The sequence below is a fragment of the Tursiops truncatus genome, chromosome 1, assembly GCF_011762595.2.
Source record: "Tursiops truncatus isolate mTurTru1 chromosome 1, mTurTru1.mat.Y, whole genome shotgun sequence".
NCBI classification, from domain to species: Eukaryota; Metazoa; Chordata; class Mammalia; order Artiodactyla; family Delphinidae; genus Tursiops; species Tursiops truncatus.
In genome coordinates this window covers 57,212,990-57,240,399 of record NC_047034.1, presented here as the reverse complement: position 1 = coordinate 57,240,399, position 27,410 = coordinate 57,212,990, and the positions used below count along the sequence as shown (strand labels likewise).

The 27,410-nt window shown below is 37.1% G+C and overlaps 1 protein-coding gene across 12 annotated transcripts in view; it reads left to right on the top strand.

Moving 5' to 3' along the window:
• Positions 1–27,410, top strand: part of DNM3 (dynamin 3) — a 570,492-nt gene that overhangs the window by 239,783 nt on the left and 303,299 nt on the right. For 10 of the 12 annotated variants that reach the window (XM_073804407.1, XM_073804410.1, XM_073804428.1 and 7 more), the window contains exons 12-14: positions 2,233–2,303; positions 13,656–13,707; positions 14,532–14,561. In XM_073804407.1, the coding sequence (XP_073660508.1) occupies positions 2,233–2,303; positions 13,656–13,707; positions 14,532–14,561 (153 nt within the window). The remainder of the gene's footprint in view (positions 1–2,232; positions 2,304–13,655; positions 13,708–14,531; positions 14,562–27,410) is intronic. The other 2 variants (XM_033855153.2, XM_073804406.1) reach the window with 1 other exon arrangement.

Sequence of the window (27,410 nt, the reverse complement as noted above, 5' to 3'; positions counted from 1 at the left end):
TTGACAGTTAATCAACTGCCTGAAGAAGCTGGTGCCTGCCACTGCTAATATTGACCTGTGTGGCATAGTAAACACATGCATGTTTTTGGTAACGTGAACATGTCGGTTTGCATAGATTTCACATTTGAGTTCTGAACTCCGTGCTGCTTTAGGCCATATGGTACTTCTGAAGTCGCTGGTCAGAGAGTGACCCATTTCCTTAGACTTCTGTGCCAGTACTGCTTTGAGGTATTCTTGCAGTTTTTTTAAAAAAAAATGGAATTATTACCAACCTCTGCTCTGGAAACTTTGTGTGTGGGGGAAATTCTTCAGAATTAAAAATATGAAAAACCATAAATCTCCCTGAACGTTTTTCTAAAACAAAGGTTTTTTGAGCTTCGGTGTGTGCCTGCTGTTATTCCAGGTGCTTCCATACATGTAATTACATGTTGAAATGGTTGGCTTTGTGGGTGATGACTGCTACCAGGGGTAGCTGTACATTTCTTCAACTAAATTTTCAATAACTGTGGGTGAGAAAGGCAGTGAGAGAGAGTGAAAAAAAGAGAAAAAATGTACTTTTTTCCTTTTCATCCCCCACATGCGACCTGGCTCTTTTCCTAGGATGAAAACAGACTCCCAGTTTCCAGGAATATGAATGAGAGCAGCCATAGTTGTTATTTTTCTTCCACTTTTCCCCCGTACTGCAGTCCAAGTTAATGTGTGTGAACGTCCAAGATATTCACGACAACCTTTGGCAATGTTGAGAATTATGTAGATATTTTGCTCTTTATGGTGGCAACTACTAATTTGTGCTTAAATATTATGGTTTATTGATCCAAACTCCTAGCCAAATGGATTTGGGGTATAAAATTTAATAGAATCTGGATTTATTGTAGGGAGAATAGTGGCAATGCCACAGATAATCTAATAGTGATGACTCCTCCTAACTCTTCAGTTTTCTTCATTGAGAGAAGAAAAAAAACTATTATCTGATGATATGAAAGTTTTTCATACAAGTATGATATTGTTGACCCAGTTAGTGCCTGGGCATTGGCTTTATGTTGGTAGTGGGGATGGGTTTGGGGTGATTTAGTCTTTTTTTCGGTAGGGCTCCTCGGGGCTCACAGCAAGATTTGGTCGGATGACCAACTGAGATTAGCCACAAAAGCAAAGCCTCAGAGACCATAGCATTGGGTAATGAGTGAGAAACAATAATACTTGGCCATGTACTAATTATATGGGAATAAATTTCTCCCTTTAAAATAAACTATTCTTCAAGACTGGTAGATAGTCATAGAATTTACAGCCACAAATGTTTCTCAGGCACCTGTTGTGTGTATCATGCTAGGTTCTGGGGATAAAGTGGTGAACAAGATAAATATAATCTCTGCTTCCATGGAGCTTATAGTCTTGCTGGGAAGCAAAACATCAAACAAAATATAATATAAATAATTAATTACATTTGTGATAAACACCACAAAGAAAAAGTATAGGGTATAATACATAAAAATATTATCATGATTTATAGACTATATGAGAGTAATAGCATGATCCAACTTGGTCTTGGGTGAGGGTGTGGGGTGAGGATCAGGGAAGGCTTTCCTGAGGACGCACCTCCTGGGGGGCATTATATAGACTGTGCCAATGAACTGTTACCACAAATGCTTGGATGCACTCAGATTTCACCTTCAGTGAAGCCTATTGATTTCAAGGAGGCTTTTTATTTGTATATTGCCTTTTTGAGTTGGTTGATGAGATACTTCTACTTGCCTATAGGGAGCTTAAAGAGATAGAAAGAGGAAAAACAAGAGGTGATATTGCTATTTTGTGGCTAACAACATATGATGTCTACAGGAGCAGGAAGCTCTAAGCAGCTCCTCCATGGCCTTCGTGCCACATGTATTTTTATACATGTGTCCTTTTGAACATTACACCTACGTTTTAGAGGAATAGAATAATTCTAGGTTCTGTGTTAAGTTGGCTCTGTGTTAAGTAAGCATGTTAAGTACATGCTTATAAACTATAATGCTGTTGTCTTCATGTGGGACTCAGACTTTTCACATAGATCTTTTGTTTCTGAGTTTAGAGTAAAAATGAGAGTCTAATGAAAAAATTTAATGCAACTTTTCATTCTAACTGAAGCATCCTTTTTAAAATTAAATAAAGATAAATGATTTGTAGGCTATTACTGAATTTAGTGTTTGAGAATATTTAAGATGGGTTTTCACTGAAGTGATTCTCTTGGACTTATAGGTACTGCTGTTGATCGACATCCAAGTCTCCTACATCAACACCAACCACGAAGATTTCATTGGCTTCGCAAAGTACGTGAAATCCTTGATTGTCACATGCATTCCTCCTGCTGGTTTGTCTCAAATACACATGTGAATTTCTACAACAACCCCAGCATTCTGTGTCAGGATTAACTCTGAGTCAACCTACCGAGGAGATCTGAGCCTCGTGGCCATGGGGCCATTTTCTCTGAATAAAGGAGTTGGCTTCTTTATTGTACAGCATGTGAAATCATATGTAGCTCAGATACTCCTTGTTTTTGGATGATGATCTGCAGTTTGTACTTGAGCTCCCATAGATAAGCAGTAACAGATGCACATTTAAAATATGTTAGGGAACAATTTCTCACATAAATTTGAAATATCAAGTGCAATTCACAGGATACAAGCTATTTCGCCATCCCTAAATCAGACTATAGTGGCCTATTTTTTAAAAAAACTGTCCTTTGTGAACTTAGATGTAATCTTTTTGGATGAACATTCTCTTTTCTATGAAGTATATATACTTTATATAGGCTTGTCTATATATTGCTATTCTATCATACATGTGTTCTGTTGTATTCTAATATTCTGTTGCTATATTCACAGATATTGTCAGGTAAACATTATACTTAAGTATTCAAGGTTGGTTACTTATTGTGTGACATTTTCAAGACCCTGAATTTACCATTTTGTCCTGCCCTTTAGTGGAATCAGTTTTTTATTGCTTTTAAAGAATTTTGATTCTAACTCTAAAATATACCTGTGGCATGTAAGCGGTTCAAACCTCAAGTATATAAAATATAGTTTATTTTATATAAAAAATAAGGTAAAGAGGCCTATGTACTGTTACTTTACTATGTCTTCAAGAATAGGAACAAATAAAAAATGAAACACAAGAAAATGTAAAACTAGCCTGACTTAGTTTTACATTTTGACTTAGAAGAAACAGATATCTAGATCATGTGATCTAAACTAAACAGTGGCCTGAGGAATTTATAGGCATGTTTTAGAGAGGAAAGTCCCAGTTATTCAACAGAAAATTGTCTCATTCTGAACATAGCCTAACGAACAGTGTATACACATTTTGCATCCAGCAGTTATTACTACTGTGTGGTACACTAGTTTTTGGTTTTGGTACATTAGTTTTTTCAACTGTTTTCTGTCTGTGACTTATGTGTAAAATTGTTAGAACTCAGTGATGAATATGTTTCTTTAGACAGTTGTCTTTTTTAGCCGGCACTGCCCGCTCCAACGTCTAGATAGGGATTTACTCCACAGCCATTTCACACAGACCTGCTCCCCTGTCTTCTAGCCCCTATGGCTCTCATCATCTGTTCTGCTCATTTCCCTCTGCAAAATCACCAGTGGCAAGAAACCTAGACTCTGATGTGTCTTCTTGTCCCTAGGCCTGGAAGGGTGGACCTGAGAATTTCTACCTGGTTTTCTGTGTAGTCAGTGAAATCTTTGTGGCCTGTTCTGAGCTCTGCTCTAGTTGCTATGGGGGAAAGAAAAAGAAAAGGAAAAAAAAAATTGTCTTTTAGGAGCTTGCCTAATAATTGAAAAGTATAGAGAAATGCAGGTAAAAATTTAAACTGATGTATTCTCCATTTACTTCACTTGCTTCTTTGAGGAATTTAAAAGAAAAAGAAATCCTTGAGTCATTTGAAATAACCAGGAATACTGCCTTTCATGTTGACTTTTATTGGTTACAAATGCCAGTTAGATTTTTGTAAAAATGTAGCAGATGCAGATATAAACTTGACACCGTAACTTAAAAGTGAAAAGGATATTGCAGCACTGTCCTGTTATGGTATCCTGATTCAAGGAGGAAACAGAGAAAAAAATCATAATCAGTATGGAAAGATTCAAGTTTTGAACATGTTTTTTAACCAGCACTAAATTTAAATTTCACCCCTATACTCTGCTTGAAACATTTTCCCCCTAGATTATCCTTTTACTTATTTTTAAAGATAAATGGTCCAGAGTTTATGTTCTCCAGTAAATTTTAATATTTTCTACCTCAGAAACTGTTGAACTAAAGTATTAGGTTGACTAGGTTTTCAAAGGCGTATAATTTTGCAAATGAAAATACTTCAGTTGCAGCCTTTTGGTACAGTCTCTCTGTAATCCAGGTGACAGTCCCATTTTTCCAGCAGTGAGATAGATTGTGAACCTTTATGATGCTAGGGGACTAAAAAGAATCATTGTTCAAACTGCTTTAGAAACCCAGCAACTTTGCACGTTTCTCATCTAATTTAAACTGCACACCTAAACTTCCTTTTGAAGGACTGGTCTGGGAGTCAACAGTCTGAATTCTTTTTCCAGGGTTTGCCACTGATGAGGTTTGGGTTTTGGCCACTTAGTCTCTCTGTATCTCAGTTTATTGCTCTGTCAAATGGAATAATAAAAAAATCCCTGTCTTGTATACTTTTCAGGATTGTTGGAAGATCAAATTAATGAAGTTATGTGAAAGTGCCTTTGAAAATTGTGGTGCAGTCTGTAAAAGTGAGAAAGTACCATATGTACACACTCATACACACACACACACACACACACACACACACACACACACACACACACACACACACACAGGGGAACTTGATTCTACGAGATGTACCATTTTACTTCATTTATGACGTTTTTAATGACTGGAGTATGATTGCCACTGAAAGACTTTTTTAGTTGCTGATGTTATCTCCAAATGTAATATTTTGCACTGAGACTCAGAGGTAAATGTTCTTTCTGTTTGTATGCTGAGTTGGAGTGCATTTCAATTTGACATGGGATAATTATGATGATGAAGAAATGTTCATTTCAAAATCACTTTGAGGAGTTGTGGTATTTTTTGTGCTTTTAAAAATTAAAAAAATATGGTTGTAGCTATAAATTTTGAAGTTGGCAGGAATGCTGTTTCCATCAAGAAAGAAAAGTCAAGCCATATTTGAAGACAATTATGTAAGTATTTTTAAGTTCTGAAGATAGAAAATTAAAGTCTAGAGTTGAGGAAAATAAGCATTAGTTTCATGAGATTTTTAGAGATTTACCGAAGGAGGAGGACCACCCCTCAGATGTATAGGATGGTGATGTATAGAGTATTTTACACATGTAGTTTGTTTTTCAACTGGGATGACATTTTGTTCTAAAAATTACCAAAAAGAAAGGAATACAAATTGCTAAAATTAGATTAATGGAAAGTGATGTCTCAGAGTAGTGTTCAAAACAACTCAAAATTCTTCTTTTTGCTATAGAATTTATTCTGCCATGTTGAATATGTGAAACTTTTTTTTCATCTCCCAGTTATTTGTTAAACATGGACCGTAAAATATGTACCATGTGTAATGTGTCCAAGTAAGCGCTGCTGTAGACTTGCTTTGGAATTTAATTTCTGAAGGCTTGGTTTTTCAATTGTAATATAGTTTCTGAACCTAAAAGTTTTGTATTTCAGAAGGAAATGTCAACTTTCCTCATGACTTAAGGATTTTAATTTGTCATTCTTTCCTGGTTAAAAAAACCCCAACATTCTATTTTTCTTAACACAACATAATTAGTTTTTGTTATTTAAGAAAACGAGCTATTCCAATTAATTATTCTTCATTCACTTCCTCTCTTTCTCAGTAATCCTGTTGTCTGAACAGAAAGGCAGGCTTGTTAGCTGAATGCCTTGGGGAATGGACTTTCAAATTCTTGTGCTCTTCTCCATTTTCATGGGCACAGTTTGCCTTCTGAGTTACTAAGATTTTTGCAGTCCAGTGGTTTAAGAAACATGGGCTCCAGATACACACCGTTAGAATAACATGTCTATGCCACAAACAGCAGACCGAGTCTGTTTTTCAATCTGCTGAGTAGGTCTCCCCACCTGTTTTCTCACAGTTGAAATGATAGTGTGCAGATTTCAGTTCTTGTTATGTGAGCACCATGAAAATTCTAAGGGTGGTAGCATTCATTATATCTCTTTCCTGATCCTCTGGAATGTCTCTGTTACCATTTTACTAAAGGCAGTACATGTGAACCTTGGCACCAAATTCCAAAACAATCTTGGTCTTTACCTTTACATTCTTTTTTTTTTTTACATTCTTTTTTTATGTGTCCCTAATACATAATCATATTCCATTGCAATGGTGTATCTAGTTCCTATTCTTACATGAGAATGTTCTCTCTCTTGTGGAATTAAAACTTAGGTATTAGATTATAGCAAGATCCTTATACGCTACTTTAGGAATTAAATGCTTGGTTTCCTACCAGGACTGGTAGAAATATAGATTTGAGCAACTTGCAAGGACCTCGTTAGTATCATCTATTTAAATAAGTTATAAATTCTAATGTTTCAAGCACTGTTTTAAAAATAAGTGGACTTCCACTTTTCTCTTTCATTCTCAAATCTGTTGTTTTGAACTTTATCTTCATCCTTAAAATGAGTCTTAGGAGATGAGTCATCTTTCTTTTATAGGCCCCCAAGTTCTGTAGGGTTTTCTTGCATAATATTTAGCTTGAGACTTCACTAAAGATCCTACAGGGGCAGTCGACATCATGTAGTTTTCTTCTTCTTCCTTTGGCTTCAATCTGATTGGATGGAGCCAAGCCTACATGTGATAAGTTGCACTCTTGGGACTCTCAGCAACTGTTTATAATCTTGGGGTAATATAAAAAAACATTCTAAAAGAGATTCTTTACCCCAGAGCAGTGCTGTCTAATAGAACTTTCTGAGATGATGGAAATATTTTATAACCTATGCTGTCCAATACAGTAGCCACTAGCTACATGTGACTATTGAGTAGCTGAAATGTGGCTAGTAAAGCAGAAGAAATGAAAATTAAATTTTAATTAATTAAAATTTTAATTTAAACAGCCACTTCTGGCTACCAGCGACTGTACTGGACAGCACAGTTCTAGAATACGGTGAATCCAGCTGATTGCTCTGGGTCCTTTAGCAGGCTATACTTTATTGACAACTTGGTGGTAACCTACAGTGGTGGCTTCAAGAAGAGAAAAAAGAGGTAACTCTGTTAGCTCCTTCTAAACAAACCCCAGGGCTCAGGAATATACAGTCAGCTTTTTAAATGCTCTGTCACTACAGTATAAAGGATAGACTTTTCTCTTCCACTGCCTTAGTGTGTATGTTGCCATTTTTCTAGTAATTCCTCCATCATAGCACAACTGACGTTTCTTTTAATTTCAAATCTCCTCTACAAACTAAACGTAGTAGTAGAGGGAGAGGTACGCTCTGACGTTTGCCGTGGAATCTGCATCTCTGAGGGACTCCATTTTCTTGATTCCTTTGAGTCCTCTTGGGTTTGACTTAGAGTCAGTACTCCTCTTTCTTCTTTCTCACTTCTCTTTTACTTTTTGGCTCACCGTAGCCTTGTTTCTACCACACCACTCTACTGAGACTGCTTTCGGCCAGGAGCGAACAGTTAATTCAATGGACAACTCTGAGTCCTTTGTTTGACATCATTAACCACTCCTTGTTGAAGAGACCTATCCTATCCCTTTGCTGAAATAACTCTCCATTGTCTCCTGGCTTTCCTCTTTCTGCTCTAGCCACTCCTTCTCGTTTTTATTTTGGAGCTCTTTATCCTCTGATCATGGCTTAAGAACTTCTTTTTATCAGTATTCTTTTGTAGACCCTTTTCTTTTCTCACTCACTGCACTATCCCTGTCCAATAGTGTTACTCACCACAGTGGTTTCAGTTACCAGCTTTATTTGATGCCTCTAAATCTAGATCTCCATTCCAGAACTTTTTCTTGGACTGTTACCATAGTCAGCTACATACTGGGAATCTCTACTTGTATATCCTAGGGAAGCCTCAACCCAGTATTCCCAAATTAAACTCATCATCTGATTTTATAATTCATGCCTCCTCCATTGTTCCCACTCTCTGTGGGTGGTAACTCCCAGTTGCTCAAACCAGAAACCTGAGTGTCATTCTTTACTCCTTGTTCCCCTCACCTTTGTTTTCTTCCATCTTTAACAGGTCCATATGATTCTACCTCTATAATATTTTAGGAATTTTTTCTATTTCTTCCTATCATCATTGCTATTATTAAAGTTAGTCTTCTCTTGGGTGGGTTGCTACAATGGTCTCCTTGCCCCTTGTCATGTTCTTTTTCATTCCTTCTGGAATTCTATTACTTTCAGAATAAAATGTAAACTCACTAGTGTGGTTTCCAAGGCCCTGTAGAATCTGTCTTTTGCTTACCTCTTCAGCCTATTCTATTGTTACTATTCCTCTCTATCCCAGCCCCTAACTCTGTGCTGTAGCCAGACTGGCCACTTTTGGATTCCTAAATGTACCATACTCGCTGCAGCACATGTCTATGGCACACTTCTTTAAATTATTTAAATTTCCTATTGCAGATAAACATTGAGAATCTGGTTGTATATAACCCTGGTATCAAAATACAATTCCATAAATATTTCTTAAGAAACTAAACACTGCGAGGTAATGTCAGTGCTGAGAGAGGTAGAGATACTGATTAATGCAACACACCGTTGGCCATCAAGCAGCAGACCTTGTTGGAGGGGAGTTAGAGGCCTGTGTATAACACAATCCTGTTTATAGAATACAGGCACAGACCAAGAGCTAGCGGAGTTCATGGGAAGGAGAGATAACTGGATGTTTCTGAGAAGGCATATTTCAGAAATGGTACTTGCTTTGATTTTGAAGGCTGGGCAGGACTTCCAACAGTCAGAGGGAGGGGGTCAAGGCTGGCTGCTTCCTGTCTTCCCTGGTTCAGAGTTGACACTGACTATTTCAGGGAGGTAATATTTAATAAAACACTTCTTTGATCATGCCATTTTCTGGCTTAGAATCTTTGAATACTTTCTGCTGCCTTCAGTATAATGACCAAATTCTCCATAATTGGCCCTAACAGAGAGTTATTGTACTAGGTGGCTTTTAAGATCATTTATTGAATACAAACCTGAGTCTATGGTCATACAATTTTTCTTATAATAGTTTTACTTTCCACAACTTCCCTACATGTCCCAGCTTTCTACCTCCTGGCTTTGCTTATACTACTCCATTCTCTTGGAATGCGGTTGATTTTCTTCCTCTATTAAAATTTTACTTTTCTTCAAGTTTTCTATGAAAATCTCAGATCAAATCAGACCAAAATGATCTTTCTTTTCTCTGAACATTCAGAGCAATTACCATATACAGGATTTATCTGATAAATGGTCACACATACCCCTTGCCACATTCTTATGTCATTATAGTCTTATTGCTTATGCACATGGACATGGATAGACACAAATATGCAAAAAAAATTTTTGAGCTAAGACGTAACATGGATTATTTTTCTTTGAATGTCTTTCAATGTGCTCTTATTTTTATAAAAATTTAAACCTTTTGTTATATAATTTCAAAATCATTATGTCTCAGAGCATTAAACTAATTAACCTAATTTGGTTTTATGTGTTTTAATGTTCTGGCGAACTCTTCAGCAGTGACTTGTGTGTAGTAGGAATTTTATATGATTAATAACGTACACACAGATATGGGGTTAATTATATCCCACATTTGAAACAGAAGCGCTTTTTTGGCTTTCTATTACAGCCTCACATATTTATTCTTTTAGAGCTTATTCCTTTGTTATTTGTGTTTTGTATGTCACTACCCACACTAGATAAATTGTAGGCTCTTTTTACAAGGACCATACCTTATTTATGTTTATATGTTCCACAGAGTTCCTTTCAGATAGTTGGTGCCCTAAAGGTTTTGACTTATGTCAAATTAAAACATTATATATAGGTGTGTTTTACAATATTGCAGATAAAATCAGTTAAAGACCTATTACCAAGAATACCTCTAAAGACTCAAATTAACTTGCAAGTCCTTACATGGTTTTCTGTGAACACATTTTTAAATAAGTATTTTGAAATATTTTCAGTTCAGTTAACATTGCATTCCTAAGAATTATGATAAAGGATGTTTTCTATCTAGGCAGATTATTTTTTATTATGTTACTTATGGAGTAACTTTAAGTACCTAAATACGTCATTAACAGCAGTATCTTTGGATTTATGGGGACAGTTGCTGCAAAAAAGATGATTTTTTAGGTGAAAAGTAAAGGTAATTTAGTATTTGTTCTAACACTAATATTTGAGATTGGCTTATAAAATAAATCTGTTTTTTCCCTGCATATTCTTACAAGTGGTAGATCCTAAATATGCATTATTTAGTAGATGAACATTCTATGTCAGTGGAAAATCTCTTCACCTAGTGGATATCACAAGCATCTGAGAGTAACTTTGCATCTCAAGGAATCTTAGATGTAAAAGAAACTTAAGAAACATTTCCCCAGCGCTTGTCTCTGTCTCTCTGACTCTTCACACCACACACACACACACACACACACTTTATAGCCAAGAAACTAAGGTCCATTTAGGTCATACTCTTTGCCTAAGGTAGCACAAGGAGTCATCAACAATCTCTGTGTTTTTTGCTTAATATTCAGTTTCTTTTCTTTTATATGATTTTAAGGGGACCTATACATAATTTGAGGCTCCCCAGTAGTTCACCTACTTCAAAGTAAACACCTGTAAGTCTGCCATAGTTCGAAGTTACCACTACTAGTCAGTGATTTATTTTAAAATAGTTCCTGTTTAAAAAAAAAACAAAAAACCTCTAAAACACAAGTATGATGCTTGGGAGAGATGGTCATATCCATGAAGAAGGCATGATCACATTATAATAGTAGTTTTCCCATTTCTTCCTAGAAGAGAGGAAAGCATGGGATCTGAAGCCCCAGGAAGAGTTGTACTTTAGGCACACTTTGTGCATCTGGGCATGGTGGGCAGCCAGAGGGCAGTGTGGGCTCATCAGACCCCTGGCCACAGACACAACCTTCACCTCATTCACAACCTCACCACAAAAACCTGAATAATGTAGATTTGGATTATGCAGAGAAAAGGTTGGAGAGAGATGAATTTTATAGTAATTAAGGGAATTAAGCATTTAACTAAAGACTAGAAAAATAATAAGAACCCAGGAGAGAAGAAAAGCTAAACTCTGAAATTAGCAAATTGAAAAAGAAAGAGACACAAAATATCTTTAGTAATGAAATACAGTGTGGCCTTTCAGCACCCACTTCTTCCCCATCCTCAGTTGAAGGTAGTATATAGTTTTTTTATGAGTTTGAAGGGAAGCAGCTTAAATACATCATGGGAGATTATAAAAGATTGCCATTTTGAGCAACTAAGTGTGGCATTGATTTCTGATGTGCTGTTGAGCTATAATATCCCAATACTTTAAACAGTTGATTGATAACCTTAATCTATCTTTTATGTTTTAGACTATTTCATTAATCTCCAAAACAGCTTCTATAAACAACTAAACAATCAGAGGGTTCAGTATTGCTAGTCTTCTCAGAATAACCAAAATGAGTTTTATTTTCTTATATTGATATATGTTTACTCATGGACTCACCAAAAGAAAGCCTTCAATCTTTTGAGAGATAGAGTAACATATTGCCTAATCTTGAGATTTCTGGGGTTAAATTGTTGGGGTGATATCTGGCTCTTATCCCCTCTGTGCTCATGTTATAATAGTATCACCCTCATCGGATTTCTCATTCAACAGATATTTGTTGAAGCCAGCTATGTGCCAGGTAGTTTCTACGCACTGGGGTTATAGCAGTGAATGAAACAGGCAAAAACCCCTGCTCACAAGGAGCTTTCATTCTAATGGAGGGAGGCAGATAATAAACACACAAAAAATCAGTAAACTATATAGTCTGTTTGAAGGTGAAAAATGCCATAGAGAAAAGCAGAACAGTATAAAGGGGATGAGAATCCTGGAGGAAGGGAGGGATTCAGTTTTGAATAGGGTGGTCGTGGTAGGTCTTACTGAAAAGATAAATTGGAATAAAGACTTGAAGGAGGTGATGTTGGGAGCCGTGCAGATATATGGGGGAAGTGTATTTTTTAGGCTGATGGAGCAGCTGGCATAAAGGCTTTGAGGTGGGAGTGTGCATGGTGGGATCAAAAAAAAAGGAGATCAGTATGGCTGGACCTCTCAAATGAAAGAGGTGGAGAATAGGAGGAGATGAGTCAAAGAGGTGGAGAGTGGGGGTTAAGGGCCTTGTGGACCATTGCAAGAATTTTGACTTTTACCCTGAGTGTAATTGTATTGCATAGCAGTAGAGGGTTTTGAGCAGAAGAGTGACAGGAACCCCCCTTTACAAGGATCACTCTGGGGCTTCCCGGGTGGCGCAGTGGTTGAGAGTCCGCCTGCCGATGCAGGGGACACGGGTTCATGCCCCGGTCCGGGAAAATCCCACATGCCATGGAGCGGCTGGGCCCGTGAGCCATGGCCGCTGAGCCTGCGCGTCCGGAGCCTGTGCTCAGCAATGGGAGAGGCCACAACAGTGAGAGGCCCGCGTACCGGGGGGGGAAAAAAAAAAAGGATCACTCTGGCTTCTGTGTTGAGAATAGACATTAGGGGGACAAGCGTGTAAGACCAAAGAGACCGAACAGTAAGTGATGACAACAGTGCAAGTGAGAGATAATGGTGGCTTGGAACAAGGTAGTAGCAATGGAATAAAAAGATGTTGAATTTTAAAGACATTTTGAGAAGTAGAGTCAATAGCATTTTCTGACGATTTGATGTGGAAGTAAGAGAAAGAGGAACCAAGGACTTTGGCTTAAGCACTTGGCAATATGGAATTGCCATTAATTAAAAAGGGAAAGAAGGTGGGTGGAACAGGATTTAGGGAGGATGTCACAAGTTCAGTTTTCACAGATTAAGTCTGAGATGCCCATTAGACATCCAAGTGGAAATGTTGAGTTGTTGAAAACATATTTGAGTCTAGAATTGATGAGATGGGTCCAAGCTGACGATGCACTATGAGGGTTGTCAGAATACAGTGGAATTCAGAGCAATGAGATTAGATGATATCATGAGTTTGGGATCTGGAATTAGACTACCTAGTACCAGCACTTGTTAGCTGAGTAATTTTGGGGAAGCCACTCAGCTTCTCTGTGACTCAGTCTCTCCATCTGTAAAATGAATGAATATTACCTCACAGGGTTAAAATTAAAATAAAATCACTAATACCTGTAAACCACTTAGAACATGGCATATACTCAAAAAGTGCTGTCAATTTTCAGTACAATCTTATATACCTGTGGGATATCACTAATACTTAACCTTGACTTATTAATGCAGCAATACAGGTTTTCTTCCTGTGGTATATTATTTTTGATTTGTGATTACTAATTGGTTCTAGAAGTTCCATTGAGTTGGTTTTGCTTCCAGAATTAAACTGACCTGGATTTTTTATATTAGCTCTGCCTCAGTTGTTGATATATTTTTAATGCCTGTATTTATTTTAGTATCTGTTACGTGCTCAGAAAAAAATCTTATGATTTTCTTCAGTGCTTCTCTCCTTTGCTTTTCTCAGTGCTCAGCAGAGGAGCAGTCAGGTTCACAAGAAAAACACAATTGGAAATCAGGTAGGAATTGTTTAAAAGAATTAAAGCATGCATGTCCCAAAGAATTTGAACTAAATTGCTTGATTGACTTTTTTTAAATGCAAATTAATCATGTGCAAATTTTGCTGGAAATGCAACTTTTTGTTTTGTTTTTGCTTTTAAAGTTTAGTGAATTGCATTTTTTTTTTTTTTTTTTGCTATTTTATGCAGTTAACCCTATTGATTTATTTTAAATAACTTTTCTGCTATTTGCTCTGCTTTTCAAATTTGCCTCCTTGTGTCCTGCTTTGCTTGCTTACATTACCCCTAAATTTGATTTAACATTGAATCTGTGAGTCAGTTCAAGGTTAAAATATGGTGAGTAGTTGCATGAGCTTTCTGGTGCTGCTGACTAGTTCACACATTTGCACAGCTTGGTAACAGTGAAGGGACAGCTCATAAAGAAGGCAGTTTGGGATTTAAGATTTAATCTCTGCCACACCACATCCTGTTGGTTAATGAAGATGTTAATTCCTAAGAAGATCTGATCTTTTAAGTTTTTGTGTTTTGGGCTGGCCAGCTGTCTCTGACTAATAGCGCTCTGCAGAGATTGCATTAACTCTGACAGTTTGCTGTTTCTTTTATGTTCTATGTGATAATGAATATTTGCATTGTTATTTCTTTTCAAGTCAAAACAATGATGGTTTTATAGTTTTTTTTTTTAATTCAGAGGTACAATTGTTGAACAAATTGAAACCTCTGCTCTAAAATTTTTTCCATTGTTTTGAAAGGAGAAGAGGTAATAATAGACTTTATTTTGAAAACTTTTTTTCTGAACTAAAGCATATAATTCTTTGCTATTTCAGGGAACCAATCTTCCGCCTTCAAGGCAAATTGTACGAGCTAAGTTCTGTAAGCTTTACTGTTGCTTTTTCATTTAGCGTCCCAAGGGCACAGTTTGTCTTTAACTGATTAACTCAACTAGCGCTTGCTACTAATTTTTTTAAACTTAGATTGTCTTGTCCATAACACCCTATCATTGAAATAAAAATCCTCTTAAGAGGGTTCATCCCTTCACTGCTAATAACTTGCTGTGATTGAAAGGTATGAACTAGTAAATTCTAAAATGCTGTAATAATAAATGTTTAACACTGTGGGTGCTTTGATATTTCTCTAATTTTAATGGGCCTTAAAATAATTAAAATCATTAATGACCTTCATCTCTATCCTTTTATGCTATGTTGTTATAAGGTGTAAGCCTTTCTCTTCCCCTTCTATGATAATATTTCCAATAAATGTAGGTGACACTTCTAAAAGGTGGGTGAATATTAAACAACTGATTTTGATATATCTGTTGATACTATCCAATAGCAATTATTTGTATTTTTTTAAAATAATAAAACAAAAAGTAAAATTACACTGATTGACATTTTATATGGCTTTAGAGTTGAAGCTTTTAAAACCAGATGCTATATCTTCACCTAATGGAAGTATAAAGATATTGTCAAATTACTAGCATTAAAAAAGCAATTATATACATTTCTACCATGGGCGAGGCAGCCCTAAAATCTTTCTTCCAGCTATGCACAACTTGAGAATGAGCTCGGAAGATGGGTCAATTATTTTTCTCATGATGCTTTGGCAGAAACAAACTTTGGAGCGAGATATTCCTGGGTTCAAATTCTCCTCTGTCACGTAGTAGCCATGTGGCCTTGGACAAATTGAACCTGAGTTTGCCCAGTTGTGTGACGGGAAGAAGAAAATATCTCTGTCCGGTGATTGTGAGAATCAGAAATAACCCACATCATAAGGTTTGCAGCTGGGTACTAGATACGTGCCCTATAAAGAGTAGACGGTAGGTAGGTGCTGCTTCTTGGAACTTTGGGGAGAAAAACAATATGGAGTATAAGAAAATTATAAAAGTTATTAAATGAGAACAATGAAGCATTTGGGAAAATTAGAAGCTATGGCAATTATTCTGTAGATTACAATGGCCAGATTAAGCCAGGGTGTGGTATAATGGATTTACCTATAAAACTTTCCTCATGGTCAGAATTCTAGCTCATAGAAGTTTATACTTATTGGAAAAGCAATAGTATAGTGGCATAAGTGCATACTTTAAATCAGATCTGGACGGAAACTCAGAACAGTTTTCAATTATACTGCCTCCAAATGCTAAAATCATGTTAATTGTGTTTCTGTGCCTTTACTTTCACTGAGTACTTCAAAGCCCATACATTATGGAAGTTTTATAACTCAAGATAATAGAATTGGGGTGAGTGTTATAATAGAATACAGATCCCTTATCCAAAACTGCTGGGGCCAGATGTGCCTTGAAGGTCAGAACTTTCTGGATTTTAGAAAAATATTGCATATATTATATATTACCCAGTATTCCTGTGGGGTCAGAGGCAGCACCCTGTAATTAAATGTATTGTATCTCTGCAGTGAAACAAATGATAATCACACCAAGTAGATTAAATGAAAGACATAAATATTTTCACATCAAGTCAGGTTTTGCTGCCACATTTGTTGCTGTTGTTGCTGTTGTTTTAACCTTTCACTTTGCAAGTAAGAGGTTATGAACCTGAATATCTTATTTTTCAGAACCAAATCCAATAATTAAACATGATATAGTATATTTTAAAGAATCCTTTATTGTTTTTTTCTGCTTAGCAGAAATGAACCATAATGACTTGAAACCCCTTTCTTTATGAATCTGAATAACTGAGGTTGATTTGGGTTTGTATTCAAAAATCAAGAAGCTCAAAAGACAGGGAGCCTTGGAGCTCAGCCTGCTAACTGATGTCAGCCAGCTTTAATGGTTGGTGGGGCTAAGATACTCTGCACTATCCTAGCAAATGCTTCATCCATTCTGATATCCTCTTAGCGCTCCTGATTATAAGAGATGGCTGTGCAGAATCTATTTTGAATACTTTAGAAGAATTTGAAGAAAGAAAAATTCCTCCTTAAAGTCTAAATCCCCATTTGTTTTCACCTGCCTAGAAATTTGTCTGCTTAGAAGTTCTACATGCTGGTGTCAACAAATGTATGAAAAAAATGTGAGCACACAATTAGCCTAAAGTTGCACTGCCCAGAAATTTCAACATAAACTTCATTCATCCCTTCACTCATCACTTGTGTATTTGAAACTTTTGAGAGTGAAAAACTGTGATAGATGTTAGAATGATGAATAAATCATGGGCCCTGCTGTCAGGGAGCTCACATCCCAGTGGGGATTATGGTGAGTAATTGAAGTCTGTCCTCCTTTTCAAGGTTAGCTCCTTCTGATACTTCAGGCCTCACTGAAACATCACTTCAGTAAGAGGCTGGCCCTGACTGTTGAATCTAAAGTCACCTTTCCTCCCCCAAATCTTGTCATTATTATCTATCTTGTTTATTTATTATTTTTTGTTTTCTTTCACTAGGACAGTAAGCTCCATTAAAGCTATTTCTTTTAAATTTTATTTATTTATTTTTTTGGCTGTGCTGGGTCTTTGTTGCTGCACATGGGCTTTCCCTAGTTGGGGTGAGCGAGGGCTACTCTTTGTTGTGCTACATGAGCTTCTCATTGCAGTGGCTTCTCTTGTTGTGGAGCACGGGCTCTAGGCACGTGGGCTCCAGTAGTTGCAGCATGTGGGCTCAGTAATTGTGGCATTTGGGCCCTAGAGCATGTGGGCTTCAGTAGTTGCGGCATGTGGGCTCAGTAGTTGCGGCTTGCGGGCTCTAGAGCACAGGCTCAGTAGTTGTGGCACACAGGCTTAGTTGCTCTGTGGCATGTGGGATCTTCCCGGACCAGGGCTCGAACCCATGTCCCCTGCATTGGCAGGCAGATTCTTAACCACTGTGCCACTAGGGAAGTCCCAAAGCTATTTTTTTTGTGTGTGTGATGGTGAAAGCAGTGGAGTATCATTGTAAGGTTTTAAGTGCAATCATAATAATACTTTAGAAAGATCATTTTGCCTATAGTGTGGAGAAAGATTTTGAAGGGAGGACGAGATTAGAAAAAGTAGACTAGTTAGGAGTCTAGTCTAGGAGTCTAGCCTCCTAACAGTTAGGAGTCTGTTGCAGACAAAAGATTATGATTATTTGGGCTAGCTAAGCTCTCTGTACTAGATTTGAGGAGAAGCTGATGAATTCAGGAGATATTAAGTAGAAAGAATCTAAAGGATTGTGATGAATTAGATGTTGAGGAGAGCACTGGGGATTGTCAGCAATGCAGCGTGGACATCTGATTTAGGCACAGATGAGATGGTGGTGCTCTTCATGGAGAAAGGAACATAGTGAGGAAGGGTAGATATGTTGAATATAGTCACTGTGGAAGATTGGAGTAAAAATATCCAGTGGGAAGTTGGATGAAAGTGCCTAGAGTTCAGAAGAGACAGAGAACCATTTATTCCAAAAGTAGGGAACCACTGAAAGATTTCCAGTAGGGAAGGGGTATCATCTGATTTATATGTTGGAAAGATCTGTGTATTAGTCATATGAAATGATTTGGAAGAATAAAACTAGATATATGGAAATTGGTGAAGACATTTCTGAAATAATTCAGGTAAGAAAATACAAATGTCAATAGCAGGAGGTATCTAGGAGAAAGGTTCAAAAATATATTTAGAGGACAGAAAGAGTTATAAATAGTTGTGGAGTTGGGTGGGGGGTGTTAAGTCATTCTCCCAGGCTATGGCTAGAGAGGTCTACTGACAAAGGGCGTACAAGTGAAGGAGGAGCAGATTTCAGTGGAGGTGGGAGAAGTGGTGGTGATTTCAGTTTCAGATATATTTTTTGTGCCTGTTGGAGATGTCAGTAGAGTTTGAGGTTCAAGACTTGTCTAGACTGGAGATATAAGCTTTACAGTTGTCAATGTGTACATTGTAGTTGAAGCCATGGGAGTAGATGAGATCACCTCCAGAAGATGAAAGCATAGAAGGAAATGTGGGATTTAAAGGATAAAAGAGAAGAGTTGGGACAGAACGAGGAACTGAAAAGGAGTCTAAGAAGTGATAAGAGAAGTAGGAAAACTTGGACAGTTGTAGAATGAGAGCTCAGGGAAGAGAATGTTTCAGAGAGGGAATGGTCAAATAGTATTAGATATTTCCAAGAGCTCAAGAAGCACGGGGGAAGTTGTCAGATTGGTGGACTGGTAGAAGGTCCTGCACATTGTTTGGACCACCGAGGTAGTACCAGTCCTCTTGGTCTTATGAATTACTTTTCTACTCCACAGCTGGAAGGTAGAACAAAGCTAAGAAAGCAGACAATGGAATTAATACCCTGAGCTGGAGTTTTTCCAGGGAAGCAGCATGTAAGGTCAAAAGAGCAGATGAGTTAAAGTTTTGAAGACAGTTTGAAATAAAGGATTGATATTAATGGTTCTGATTAGTGTACTAGTCATGACATTAGTCAGGAGAGGTTAACCAAGTAACAATCCCAGGATTTCAGTAGCTTAATATAATAACAATTTAATTCACCCTGCTATGGCAATTCAATCAAGTCATCTAGATGGGGCTGGGGTGAGGCAACCCTGCTTCACGTGGTCAGTCATGGACTTTCGAATTCTCTTCATTCTTCCAAAAGATGAGAAAGAACGAAGCCTGAGTGTCCTTTTGAATTATGGTTTTCTCAGGGTATATGCCCAGGAGTGGGATTGCTGGGTCATATGGTAGTTCTATTTTTAGTTTTTTAAAGAACTTCCATACTGTTCTCCATAGTAGCTGTATCAATTTACATTCCTACCAACGGTGCAGGAGGGTTCCCTTTTCTCCACACCCTCTCCAGCATTTATTGTTTATAGATTTTTTGATGATGACCATTCTGACCAGTGTGAGGTGATACCTCATTGTGATTTTGATTTGCATTTCTCTGATTATTAGTGGTGTTGAGCATCACAGGGAGAGGAAGGGGAAGCTGGGATGAAGTGAGAGAGTAGCACTGACATATATACACTAACAAATGTGAAATAGATAGCTAGTGGGAAGCTGCTGCATAGCACAGGGAGATGAGCTTGGTGCTTTGTGACCACCTAGAGGGGTGGGATAGGGAGGGGGTGGGAAGGAGGCTCAAGAGGCAGGTGATATGGGGATATATGTACACATATAGCTGATTCACTTTGTTGTACAGCAGAAACTAACACAACATTGTAAAGCAATTATACTTCAATAAAGATATAAAAAAAATAAAGAAAAAGAAAGAAGCCTGAGTGAGGGAGGTTTGTAAGGACCAGCCTGGAAGTGGCACACATCTTTTCCATTTCCATTCCACTGACCAGAAGAACTCAGTCATGGCCTCACCTAACTGCAAAGGAAACAGGAAAATATAATCTGAGATTGGGCCCAGAAAAAAAGAAAAGACAAAAGATGATGTTGACTGAAAATTGAAAGGAAATGGGGAAACAAGGGCACTGGGGTTTTTCTGAAATTAGAGAAAATGTGTACCAGGATTAAGGGGAAAAATGGTAGGGTTGGAGGTTGAAGTCAGTGAGTGGGATATTGTATCTCAAGGTTTAAGAGGGAAGAGAATGCCGCCTTAAAGTCATAGATGTTATTGGAATAAGAAGGAACAGACGCTGGAGGAGGGAAATGACAAATGATAGCTACAGATATTTGTGGAACATTGTCTTCAGAAAGTCTGGGTAGTAAAGAGAAATAGGGATGAAGTTTTCTGGAGTTGAATGTGTTAAGGGCCAGGATATATTGAGACCAGGAGGATTGATGTGGCTTTTACATGACTGATAATCCATTCCTTTAGCTGTAAAAATCTACAGCAGGAAGTGCTGATGTGCTCTTTGGCCCAGACTGCATCCAACTGCAACTGTGTAACTAGGAAGACCTTTTCCTTTGGCAGGGAGCAGAGCAGGTGTTTGCAGGATACCTCCTAGTTCCAGGCTATCAGGGTACCTTCTAGTACTAGGCTTATTGTCAATTTTGTTTCCCACCAATGTGCCTTCTGTTGCTCTAACTTTAGAATCAAGTGTGAAATTTGGCTTTCCCAAACCTACAAGTCTCCAGATAACTGGATTCTCAACCTTCTTGAATTGTAGGCTGTAAGGTAAAAAGACCTTTCTTATCAACAAAGGGTCTCTTCCCTCCCTACTTTCTGAAAGCTAGTTTCAGTAGACAGTAGTCTCTTTCCCTTAGGACCCCCTACAGGTCCAAAGAGATCAACACACTCCAATATTCTAAAATTTTCCTACCAAGTTCCCTAGTTCTTCCATCTCCGTAAGTAATAGTTCGAGACCACTGTTAAAAGAGGTGAGAGTTTAATCAGCTATTTTACAGCTGGATAGCAAAGACTGCCAACTTCCTAGGCTACCATATAGGGCTTCTAACAGCCCTCTCTCCTTCTTTGTCCACTCAGCTAATTCCACCTTTCAGGGTCTGTCACTTTTAATTCCCACACTCATGTGACTTCTTGGTACCAATATCTATATCAGGATTCTTTCAGATATAAATTTCAGAAGAACTCAATTTAAATGACCTTGGAAGAAAGTGAATTAATTAGTTTACATGATTGAACATTTCATAGTTAAGTACTATTTATCCATGGCTCAAACAGTATCAAGATGAACTGATTTGATAAACCATGATGAACTAGACAAACTCTTTCCTGTTTTTGGTTCTGCTTCTTTGCTATTGGCTCTGTTCTTCGGCCCCAAAGAATTGCAATATGGCAGCCAGGGGGTTTCCTTCCTGGTTTGAATCCCACAGAAATAAATGAGTCTTTCTCCCAGATTCTCAGAAAAACTCCTGAGATGCACTCTGATTAGACAGGCTTGGATCATGTGCTCATTCCTGAACCAATCACTGTGGCCAGAGAAAGAGATATACTGATTGGCTTAGGCCAGATCACCTGGACTGGAAAGTGGAGGTGGTTTCCTCTCCACTTGAAGTCAGAGCTGTTGTTAGAAGAAGAGAGAATAGGGGCTGGAGGAGGTGCATCAGAGATGACGGCTACAGGTACTTGTTGAGCATTGTTTGTCTTCAGAACAATTTAATTTGGGTAATAGGGTTCTTGTATGTTTTGTCTTCTTGAAGGAATATAAGATTTTTAATACCTCATTAATAAAATCCTATTTTCATTTATTGATTAAATTTAATAATTTTCCCAATTCATCCTCTGACTTTCTATCTCCTTCCTCCTCCTCTTTCTTTCTTTTTAAAAAATAATTCTATTGACTATACAAAGTTGAGAAGTAATATAGTGCAATTGTTCTTCAGAGCTGGAATTGTGAAGCCACTCTGTGACCAGGAACAAATTATTTAGGCTTCCTGTTCCTCAGGTTTCTAACTTATAATAAGCTGATAAGAATTGGAACTGCTTCATAAGGTTTTTGTAAGTATTAAATGAGATAATACAAGTTAGGTACCTAGAACAGGGACTGGCTGATAGTAAGTGCTATGTAAAGTACTTCCTATTATTATTGTTGTTGTTGTTATCTATTTGTATTATTCTGTTAGTCTTCAAGAAAGATAGTAAAATAATTGCTTTTATTTTCAAATTGAACCTTTTCTCCCTTGGAAGTGGGAAGACTGTTACAAAGCAACAATGAAATCTGCATATCCAGTAATGGTTCATGGATTAAATTTTTTAAGGTTGTACTCCATTTATAGTTATTATAAAATATTGGCTACAGTCTGTGTATTGTACAATATATCCTTGCAGCTTATTTTATATGTAATAGTTTGTACCTCTTAATTCCCTACCCCTAGATTGCCCCTCTCTCCAGTGGTAACCACTAGTTTGTTCTCTATATCTGTGAGTCTGTTTCTTTTTTGTTATATTGACTAGTTTGTTATATTTTTCAGATTCTACATATAAGTATTATCATATAGTAGTAGTCTTTCTCTGTCTGACTTATTTCACTTAGCAAAATACCCTCCAAGTCCATCAGTGTTGTTGCAAATGGCAAAATTTCATTCTTTTTTATGGCTGAATAGTATTCCACTGTGTATGTATAGCACACCTTATTTTGTTCATCTGTTGATGGACACTTAGGTTGCTTCCATGTCTTGGCAATTGTAAATAATGCTGCTATGAACATTGGGGTACATGTATCTTTTCAAATTAGTGCTTTTGTTTTTTTTTAGATATATGCCCAGGAGTGGAATTGCTGGGTCATATGGTAGTTCTATTTTTAGTTTTTTTGAGAAATCTCCATACTGTTTTCAAGTATTGGTGGCTGCACCAACTTACATTCCAACCAACAGTGTACAAATGTTCCCTTTTCTCCACATCCTTGCCAACATTTGTTATTTGTGTTCTTTTTGATGATTGCCATTCTGACAGGTGTGAGATGATATCTCGTTGTGGTTTTGACTTGCATTTCCCTGATGATTAGCCATGTTGAGCATCTTTTCATGTCCCTGTTGGCCATCTGTATTTCCTTTTTTGGAGAAATGTCTATTCAGGTCTTCTGCCCATTTTTTAATTAGGTTTTTTGTTTTTTTAATGTTGAGTTGTAGGATCTGTTCATATATTTCAGATATTAACCCCTTACTGGTCATATCATTTGCAAATATTTTCTTCCATTCAAGTAGGTTGTCTTTTCATTTTGTCGATGATTTCCTTTGCTGTGGAAAAGCTTTTAAGTTTAATTAGGTCACATGTATTTATTTTTGCTTTTATTTCCTTTGCTTTAGGAGATAGATCTAAAAAAATATTTACAATTTATATCAAAGAGTGTTCTGCCTACATTTTCTCCTAGAAGTTTTCTGGTTTCCAGTTTTACATTTAGGTCTTTAATCCATTTTGAGTTTATTTTCATATATGGTGTTAGAGAAAATTCTAATTTCATTCTTTTATGTGTAACCGTCCAATCTTCCCAGCACCACTTATTGAAGAGACTGTCTTTTTTCCATTGTATATTCTTTCTTCCTTTGTTGTAGATTAATTGACCATAAGTATGTGTTTATTTCTGGGCTCTCTATTCCATTCCATTGATCTACGCATCTGTTTTTGTGCCAGTACCATGCTGTTGTGATTACTGTAGCCTTGTAGTATAGTCTGAAGTCAGGGAGTGTGAATCCTCCAGCTCTGTTCTTCTCTCTCAAGATTACTTTGGCTATTTGGGGTCCTTTGTGTTTTCATACCAATTTTAGAATTTTTCTAGTTCTGTGAAAAATACCATTGGTATTTTGATAGGGATTGCATTGAATCTGTAGATTTCCTTTTCTGGTGTGGTCATTTTAACAGTATTAACTATTCCAATCCAAGAACACAGTATATCTTTCTATCTCTTTGTGTTGTCTTCAGTTTCTTCCATCAATGTCTTATAATTTTCCAAGTACAGGTCTCTTACTTCCTTAGGTAGGTTTATTCCTCAGTATTTTATTCTTTTTGATGTGATGGTAAATGGGATTGTTTCCTTAATTTATCTTTCTGATAGTTCATTGTTAGTATATAGAAATGCAACAGATTTTTGTATATTAATTTTGTATCCTGTGACTTTACTGAATTCATTGATGAGCTTTAGTAGCTTTCTGGTGGTGTCTTTAGGATTTTCTATGTATAGTATCATGCCATCTGTAAATAGTGACAGTTTTACTTCCTCACTTCCAATTTGGATTCCTCTTATTTCTTCTCTAACTGCTGTGGCTAAGACTTTCAATACTATGTTGAATAAAAGTAGAGAGAGTGGGCATCCTTGTCTTGTTCCTGGTGTTAGAGGAAATGCTTTCAGCTTTTCACCATTGAGTATGATGTTAGCTGTGGGTTCGTCATATATGGCCTTATTATGTTGAGGTACATTCCCTCTATGCCCACTTTCTGGAGAGTTTTTATCATAAATGGATGTTGAATTTTGTCAAAAGCTTTTTCTGCATCTACTCAGGTAATAATATGGTTTTTATTTTTTGGTTTGTTAATATGGTATATCACATTGATTTGTGGATATTGAAAAATCCTTGCATTCTTGGGATAAATCCCACTTGATCATGGTGTATGATCCTTTTAATTTATTGTTGGGTTTAGTTTGCTAATATTTTGTTGAGGATTTTTGCGTCTATGTTCACTGGTGATATTGGTCTGTAATATTCTTTTTTTGTAATATCTTTGTCTAGTTTTGGTAACAGGGCGATGCTGGCCTCGTAGAATGAGTTTGAGAGTGTTCCTTTCTCTGCATCGTGGACTAATTTTTGAGGGCAGCTTTCTGAGTACAGAACAAGAAAAATGGCTTCACTCCAATATTCTAATAAGCAATTTATATCACGTATTTTTAAATAGATGTTATAAATTTTTAGAACCAATCAGCAGTTTCTTTATCAAGTTCTTTTAAGTAAAAGTACTTTAAAAAACATTTTTGTAGGAAGAATTGTATAAATTTTTGCTCCATCTCTCTGTTAATCTACAAGGTAGCCAATTTTAATGAAACCTCTATCAATGCTCTAACAGGAGTTTGTGCTTTTTATTAAGAAATAACTGAATATTTAAAAATTCTCAAAGATTTGTGGCAAGGTATTATATATACCTTTAAGAATATAAATGATTATCTGTATTCATGATACATTAAATAGATGTCCCTTATCAGCAAACAAGTGTAAATGTAATTTTTATTACACGTATAAACACATTTCTAAAATTATGCAGTTCAAGTTCGTGGGAATATAATTTGTCATGCCAATACATGCATATATCACAACTGTTCTAGCATGTACCTTATCTGTAAAATGAGATCTATTGTTCTTAGCTGAGTTTCTTTCCTGTTAGGATAATATAGCGTTGCTTGTTGCTACTTAGTCTGACAGGGAAGTCTTTAAGTTTATAAACTAATTCTGAGACTTCCATTTTCCTTGATGTATTAGTTTCCTAGGGCTGCTGTAACAAAGTATTACAAACTGGAGTAGCTTAACACAACAGAAATTTATTCTCTCAAAGTTCTGGAGACTAGAAGTCTGAAATCAAGGTGTGTTTGGGGTTATACTCTCTATGAAGGCTCTAGGGAAGCAGCTTTCCTTGCCTCTTCCTGCCTTCTGGTAGCTCCTAGCATTCCTTGACTTGTAGCTGCCTGACTCTAATCTCTGCCCCCATCTTCACATGGCTTCCTTCCAATGTGTGTCTGCCCATGTGTCCTCTCTTCTTCTTTAAGGACACCAGTCATTGGATTTGGAGCTCACTCTAATGCAGTATGACCTCGTCTTAACTAATTACATCTGCAAAGACCCTGTTTCCAAATAAGGTTACATTCTGAGGTTCCATGGACATTGTGGGAGACACTATTCAACAAACTATACTTTGGATACTTGAAGATTTTCTTTTTCTTCTTCTTTTTAAAATGGCTTATTATAATAAACTTTACCTAGGATTTAGCTTTATAATTTATCACTGCACTTTAATTGTTTATTAAACTAAATTTATAATTTGGACCATTGGAACTTTAAAAGGTATTTTCTTTATTATTCTGTTTTGAGAAAATACTAATAGCTTCTGTTACTGAGATAAATCACAGCTATTCTCTCCTTCTGCATGGTACCATTCTTAAAATATTATTTTGATTAGTTTTTTTGAGGGTTGCTTCCTGAGAATTTTTTAATTTTCTTTAAAACTCTGTAGCTTACAAGATAATTTATCATGAGGAAAAAATGAAACATTTAACACTTCTTTTTTGCGGTACGTGGACCTCTCACTGCCGCGGCCTCTCCCGCCGCGGAGCACAGGCTCCGGACGCGCAGGCCCAGCGGCCATGGCCGATGGGCCCAGCCGCTCCGTGGCACGCGGGATCCTCCCGGACCGGGGCGCGAACCCGTGCCCCCTGCATTGGCAGGCGGACCCCCAACCACTGTGCCACCAGGGAAGCCCTAACACTTTTTTTAATGGTAATACACACACTCTCTTTTTCCTTATTCATTTTCTATGTCATCTACTCTTCTCTCCAGTCTCACCCCACCCTCAAGAAAGGGCAGGAGTGGGAGGGAAGAGGATGGCAGAGAGAAAAAACTGACAGAGAAATGGACCCATGAAGTTCCAGACATGTTATGGAACTATAAATCCATATAAGATTTGGGAATTTCCATTTTCAAAACCTACCAAGTAGGAAAGTTTTATTTAGTAAAAAAGATGTAACAGAGTGAAAGGCTGTCTACTCCCACCAATTCTGTAGAAATCACAACAGTTAACACTGATTACTTATAAGTGTTTCAGGTGTAGTTATAGGTACTTTACACACGTTAATTCATTACTCCTCCCAACAACCTTAAGAGGTAGGTACCCTAATAATTTGTATTTTACAGATAAGGAAAGTGAGGCATGGAGAGGCCAAGTCATGTGTCCAGTCATAAAGATAACTGACAGCAACAGGATTCAAATCCAGGCAGTTTGATTCTAGACCTTTTTCTCTTAATTACGGTGTTAACCACTGCTTCTAATAGTTTGTAAATTGCACAAAGAATTTTATTTAATAGTCTCAATTATGGCAAGTCACATCATTTCAGTCATTCACTATTATTTTTATTTATTACTTACATTTTTTCTTAATCTAAAGTGGATTGATCCTGAATAGAATGAACTTGGGTTTGTATAAATTAACCTGATTTGGTCATTGTGGGCTGCTATAACAAAGTAACATAGACCAGGTGACTTAAACAAAAAACATTTATTTCTTGTGGTTCTGGAGGCTGGAAGTCCAAGATCAGGATGCCAGCCTGGTTGGGTTCTTGGCGAGGGCCCTCTTCCTGTTTATGTCCTCACGTGGCCTTCCATGGTATATGAAGAGAGAGAGATCCCATGTCTCCTTCTCTTTTTATAAGGTATTAACTCCA